At 36.5% G+C, this 6,408-nt stretch overlaps 1 protein-coding gene across 1 annotated transcript in view; it reads left to right on the top strand.

Annotated features, from left to right (window-relative positions):
* Nucleotides 1-5,348, top strand: part of LOC109214561 (uncharacterized vacuolar membrane protein YML018C) — a 9,348-nt gene extending 4,000 nt beyond the window's left edge. The window contains exons 4-8 of the mRNA XM_019378494.1: nt 2,153-2,223; nt 2,310-2,411; nt 3,643-3,760; nt 3,851-3,986; nt 4,881-5,348. Coding sequence (XP_019234039.1) covers nt 2,153-2,223; nt 2,310-2,411; nt 3,643-3,760; nt 3,851-3,986; nt 4,881-4,943 — 490 coding nt within the window. The 3' untranslated portion in view covers nt 4,944-5,348. The remainder of the gene's footprint in view (nt 1-2,152; nt 2,224-2,309; nt 2,412-3,642; nt 3,761-3,850; nt 3,987-4,880) is intronic.
* Nucleotides 5,349-6,408: the final 1,060 nt, after the last annotated feature.

Here is a 6,408-nt window from a genome sequence, read left to right as displayed (position 1 = left end):
TCGTTTTTTGGTTTGGGGGGTGGGGGGGGGGCAGGAAATAGAGAGGTATAGGGCATAGGGCAGATATCAAGCAGGGCCAACTGAAACAGTAGCTAGGATGGGCAAATATTGGATGGAGGGAACGGACGTTCGGGGATGACTTCTGTTTCTAATGCATTTTTACTTGCTGATGGTGTATCTTCATTTTCTTCTCTTTGTAAATTGTAGTTCCTTTTTCACTTTCCTAAGATTCTTTGGTTTCTTTTTCAGTCTCTTCTTTTTCCAAACTTTCTTTGAATCTGTGTAGTAGGCAAATAAACACATGTACCTGCACGGAATTCTGGTCCCGGCCCCCAACTTCATGGGTCCTCAACTAGACACCTTAATTTGTACAAAGCAAGTGCTTTGAGCCTCTAACCTTGCACATTCTTCAATTGCACTAATCTATATAACACGTCATTGCCCAAAGTTAACCTCATGAGAAACATTCTTTGGTCAAATTCCTTTCCAGTTCAAGAGCCTGAAAAATTTGATCTTTGAATAGCAATGTCCACCCTAAGCTCTCAGATTAAGATGAAATAGCAGCTAAGTTACTTGCTCTCAAGAAAGCGAAACTGCAAAAGAAACACTAGCAGAAACCAGTCACAATACTGTAGCAAATCCATCTTCACCCCTGTATCAGGCTGGATAAATCTGAGTCATTTTATTGGCTTTTTATTTTTTATTCATACAACTAGCTTTAGAAATACATGCGTTACGGTTCATACAACTAGATTGAGAAAGGTTGCGGTCGCAGTACCCATCGAAAAAATATCTTCTCTCTCCTTCAGAACGAATAAACAACAATCGGACCCCCTTGAGCCGATTTCCTTATTTGGACCTCAATTTCCACGATTAGCTTTCACCCTCTCAAGGTTTCTCATCCTCTTCACGACTAAATCACTGCAGCCTGTGGTTTGAACCATTGACCTGCACTTGAGAAGGGGAAAGGAACAATGGCTCACTTCCACACTATCTTAAGTCGTGTATGCCATGCACTTCGTCAAACTCACCCGTATAATTGCCACATAAGCTCAGTCTATGATCAGTGGCGTTTAAAACAGCAGATTTTTACAGATTCAGGTGTTAGATAAAATTCGTGAAGTTGAGGTGCTGAGGGTGAAGTTCAGCACCTGTGCTACTACGAGTATCTATTTGAGAATTAAGCCTGTGAATATTGTTCTAAACAAAAGTTTCAGTATCGTTTCTCCTTTCATATTGAAATTTGAAACTCTCAAGTTCAAATTAACTTTAAGGATTCAATTTCTTCGTTTCCATTCGATGATTCACTAGGATATGGACTATTAGTTTTCCTCTGGATATTCTAGGCTAAGTATGCTACAGCTGGAGCTCCCAGGGTTCTGATCTAGTTATAAGAGTGCAGTGCCTGATGTGCGAGTTAGGCACATATCACGGATTCGAACGCTGCCGCAGTCAAAAGCAGGGTATTTAACTGGAGAAGGGTAGAGGGACGGCCGATTATCCCCCAAGTTTCGAACCGTGCGCCACGACTCGGCGATTTCGTTGTTATCAAAAAAAAAAGTATGCTACAGTTAGAACATAGGGACCAATAAAAACGTTCATCAACACATAGGGATAGAAACCATAATTCATGTTAATGAGCATTCTCAACTCACACCTCCTCTAGTGACTCCCAGTAGAGAAAGCCTACATTTCATGATACAGATTGGAAGGAAATTAGGGATTGTCATAGGTTCTTTCACCTATCCAGAGTTTTGGAAATTAGCAATATTTTTCCCTTTTTTTTTTCCTGATCATTGGAAGCAATCTTCACAACTTTCTCCTACAATAGTAACTAAAAATGAGTTTATGAAGCTTCAAGTAGTGAGGAATAGGCTAATTATTAGACTACTCTGAATAAGTTGATTGCTAGAGACAAAGAACGAGTCAGCCTAGGTCTGCAAGCCTTGCTGTAATAGGGTGTATGTATATGCACACACATCAATCTTTTCATCCTTTAATGTCCAATCACGACATAAAGCTGCATCTTCTTTGTGATTTAAAATTTTGGATTTTCGTCTGAGAGCTAAATTTTCTGTTGTTTTCATCAGTGTTCCTCTCAATTGTGTTTCAGGGTGTTGACTGATAGTTAAACTTTTTGTTTCTTTTAAAGAAGTGGCGAACGTTCTCTCCTGGGGGATCTCTTCGGCCTTCTATCAGCTATGTGTTATGGGCTGTTCACTGGTTAGGCTTCTTCATTATGTCTTGATACGAAAGTGCTTACTGTATAATATGACAGATGAATAATGTTTTCTGATAATGATCTGCAGTGCTTCTTAAAAAGTTTGCTGGCGAGGAAGGAAAAGGAGTAGATATGCAAAAATTGTTCGGTTATATAGGGTTGTGTACCCTTGTGACCATGTGGTGGCTTGGTAAGATTTGATTCTCTTAAACTAATGCTTAGTTGTTGCTGATTTGTAGGGTTATATAACAAGCAGTCTCCTCAATTTGCACTTTGGCATGCTTTGTCAGCAGTCTTGTGAAAATAGTTCTGTCTCCAAGTTTTTAACAGGTTTTAGGTTGAGAGTAAAACATGTTTAAGTTTGTAAAGTAGATATGTTGCAATATGATGAGACTCCCATATAGTTTGTCTGTCATCTTATGAAAATCTAATAAAGACAGCTATGATCTTAGCCGTTTTATTATCAGATAAGTCATGCTGAGATAGGCTAGGATATAGGACAATGACTTACTGTCTGTATTTTCTCAAACTCAAGCTGTGATCTTCTGGCAACAGTATGTCTTAAATATCACTTGGGCAGGTAAATCTAGACAAATGCAAGTTGTGAAGTCACATTGGTTTTATTGATTACTTCTATCGTTGTTTGATCAATTTAACTCCAAAGCTATTGAATTTATTATACTGTGTGTAAGTTGATAAATTTGTAGTCAGACACTTCCTTTAACGTGTTGATTTTGCAATTTAAATGGTGACTAGTTTTAGTGGGCTTGACTTAGTGTATGATGCTGGATACTCTTCCTTTCCATTACTTGCATGTGTTGTCAACATTTTTTTCTTTGTGAAAAATGATTAAGAGAATGGGCTAGCCGCTATAATACCTCACGTTTCCAATTGCCAGTATCAGGTAGGACTCGTGGCAGCAAAAAAGGGTAGGGATTCGTTGAAATGGATTTCATACTCTCTTTTTAATCTCTTGTTTGTTGCTGTTCTTCACTTCGAAATTATTTCTCGATATGTTCAGTTAATGAAATCTCAGATTAGAGTGCATATGTATGTACCAAGGATTGTTATTAATGTCATTAAAGTTACTCTTTTTCTGAGTCTGCTACTTGCTAAAAAAGTATGTTATATAACAGTCGGATGGGAGATTCAAAATTGGAAGAGTAGATGTTTTGAAGTCTGATAACATATAAGATCAATGACTTGATAGATTGTTTTTCCCACTGCATTCACAAAGAAGCAATGCAATTATGCATTTATGCATCTTCTTAATATGTTATTAGAGAAAGCTAATGGACAAGTTGGTTAATTTAATTTATTCACTATGTGAAAATCATGATAATTCAAACTCAACTTTGTTCTTCTGTATTATTTGATCGATGTCTTTATAATCTAATTTATGATCAACTTTTTTCTTTCAGTATGGCCATTGACAGCCCTAGGTATTGAACCCAAGTTCACAATACCTCATTCTGCTAAATTGGATGAAGTTGTTTTGGCCAATGGACTTGTAGGAAGTGTTCTCTCGGATTACTTTTGGTACGTAAGATCGGATTATCCACCACTAGTACATGCTCTTACCGTATGGCTTTGTCAATTGTACCCTTAACTTGCTTTTCTTCTTCTTAGGGCACTGTGTGTTGTTTGGACAACTCCATTAGTTGCAACCTTGGGCATGTCTCTCACAATTCCACTTGCGATGGTGGCTGACATGGTGATTCATGGACGTCATTATTCTGCTATTTACATTCTTGGCTCAGCACAGGTAACAATCTATTAATGCAGACAAGAAAACTTGATTCTAGCCCTACAACAACAACAACAAACCCAGTTTAATCCCATACATGAGGTCTGGGAGGGGTAGTGTGTACGTAGTCTTACCCCTATCCTATAAAGGCGGAGAGGCTGTTTCCGATAGACCCTCGGCTAAAGAAACTGTAAGAATAAAGCAACAAGCAATAACAACAGTAATATAATAAGTAATGGAAGCGAGTAACATAACAAAGTAATAAAGATGTTCCATAAAATGAATATGATGTATTGTCAAACAGAAGATGAGACTATGAGAATTGAGGAATATGAATTACATTAATCTGATATTATTTGATTAAAAAACAAGGACATTTTAAGGCTCTGAAGTGATAAGAGAAAAATAATCTCATTATTAAATTTGCATTTTAAAATTCATAGGTGAATTGGTTGGAGTTTTTCTCAGCCTAAGTCACATTTACTAGAATCTTATGACTCGAATGTGGTCCGTTTGTTACTTTTATTAAGTCCTCAAATTGCAAATCTGGTAGCAGAATGAGGGGTTTTCTTTATTTACTTAAACTTTGAGCTGAGATTCTTTTCTGTCTATCCTTTCTTAAGTTAACCACTGTGGTGTAGCTGGAAAAGTCTCATCTTGTAGTTGTATTGATAAGCCGAGATGCTATACCTGTTAAAGTTGAGTATTCCGTAATCTGACTAAGAAAATGGAGCAGAAAAAAAAATCCCATATTGTAGGTGGAGTCTTTCCTTTATGATTAGTCCAACTCTTTTTGTTTGGAGTGCTCAAATGACTACCTTTTGGCTGATTTTCTATTTTTAAGGAGGCACCGCTAATCGATTGATCCACAGGCAAAACATGATATGGCTTGGTTGATGCATCTTTTTGCAGGTATTTGCAGGATTTGTAATAGCTAATATATCAGACCGGATTTCAAAACTTATGGGACTATAACATTTGCTGGAATTCCCTTGGCTCAATACAGAGATCCCTTCATCTTTTATTAGTACCACTTCCTGCTTCATTGTTCAAGAAAAGGTGGAGTTATCGGACAGTTGAATATAGGCGTTGGATTGATATGTACCGATACATGCCTATGGCATATAAAAGAGGCGAAAAGATAGCCACTATACTACTGGTGTTTGAGACTGCAAAAAATTGAATAACAATGTATTCATTGTTGTCCTACATCTTAAGCTTTTGATCTCCAAATGTTTTTTTTTCCCTTTTGATAGTTGTTTCTCAAGTTGTCATTTTTTATGCAATGTAAATATTGAGTGGTAAGATAATGTTTGTTCAATTCAATACTGCTCTTCATCGCCCAACAGTCAGCTTATACAACACAAGTAGTTATATGCACAATTTGCTCTTCAAAGACATTTTTCTTTTAACTGGTCTCTTTCATAAACAAGACAGACTGTTTTCCTGTTCTCAATATTGTTCTTTAGGTTTGGGGTTGATTGTTTTGTCCTTATACATTTTACTTAATTTTGTCCTTACATAATCCTAGAATGTATATTGCCTTTAGAGCTGTCATTATGGGTTGGCCCGGGTTAGTCCAGCCCTGCCCACGTGGGCTTTTGCAATTGACGGGTTTGGCTGGACTAGCCCGTCATTTTGATGGACCTTATAATGGTTAGCCAATCCCAGCCCTATATGGGTTGCGGGCCTCCACGGGCTGGCCCATCATTTTTTAAATTACAATTTTATATTTTTTCTTTAACTACTAACCTAAAAAAAGATAAAAGTTAAAAAATATCTTATTGGAAAAATCTCGCAAACCTTAATAACTTTTTATATTGTTCCAAAATATCACAATAAACACTAAAAAAAAGTAAAAGATAAGACTATATTTCATTCACTAAAAGTCTAAAGTCAAAACAAATGTTACATCTTGCGTTTTCATACGTTAAAAGTTTCGTCTTCAGTCAGTCGATGTAGACTCGAGGATAAGATTATCTTGAGGTTAATGTATTTATGCTATTTATAACAAGCGAGAAGTAAGTGTCACGAAGGATAAAGGGTATACGAATTAAAGAAAACGAGTTTCGTTGAAAATGGCCAATTTGAGATAAAATACGAGTCGAGCGGTGTTTCAAGCGATAATACCCGATAATTATAAACTAGTACAATGCAAGGTACCATATGAACACGGTAGTATAAGGTATAAAATATATACAAAATATATTAACAATAAGTAGAATTTTAAGTAATTTGAGGTAATTTTTAAGTTATGCGGGTAATTGATTAATTACCTGGTAGCAAAACATTATCTAGTTAATTATTAAATTATAAAATGATACGTGGCAGCAAGGAAAGCATATGACTAGTTAGTCATATAGGATAGTGGCATCAACGTGTATAACTTTCAAATGACCAAAGATATGTATCAAGATTTGGTCCCTTTTAATTACATCTC

Source organism: Nicotiana attenuata, unplaced genomic scaffold, assembly GCF_001879085.1.
Source record: "Nicotiana attenuata strain UT unplaced genomic scaffold, NIATTr2, whole genome shotgun sequence".
Lineage (NCBI taxonomy): Eukaryota > Viridiplantae > Streptophyta > Magnoliopsida > Solanales > Solanaceae > Nicotiana > Nicotiana attenuata.
Note: the sequence above shows the minus strand (reverse complement) of the source record. Positions and strands in the feature narration are given on the sequence as shown.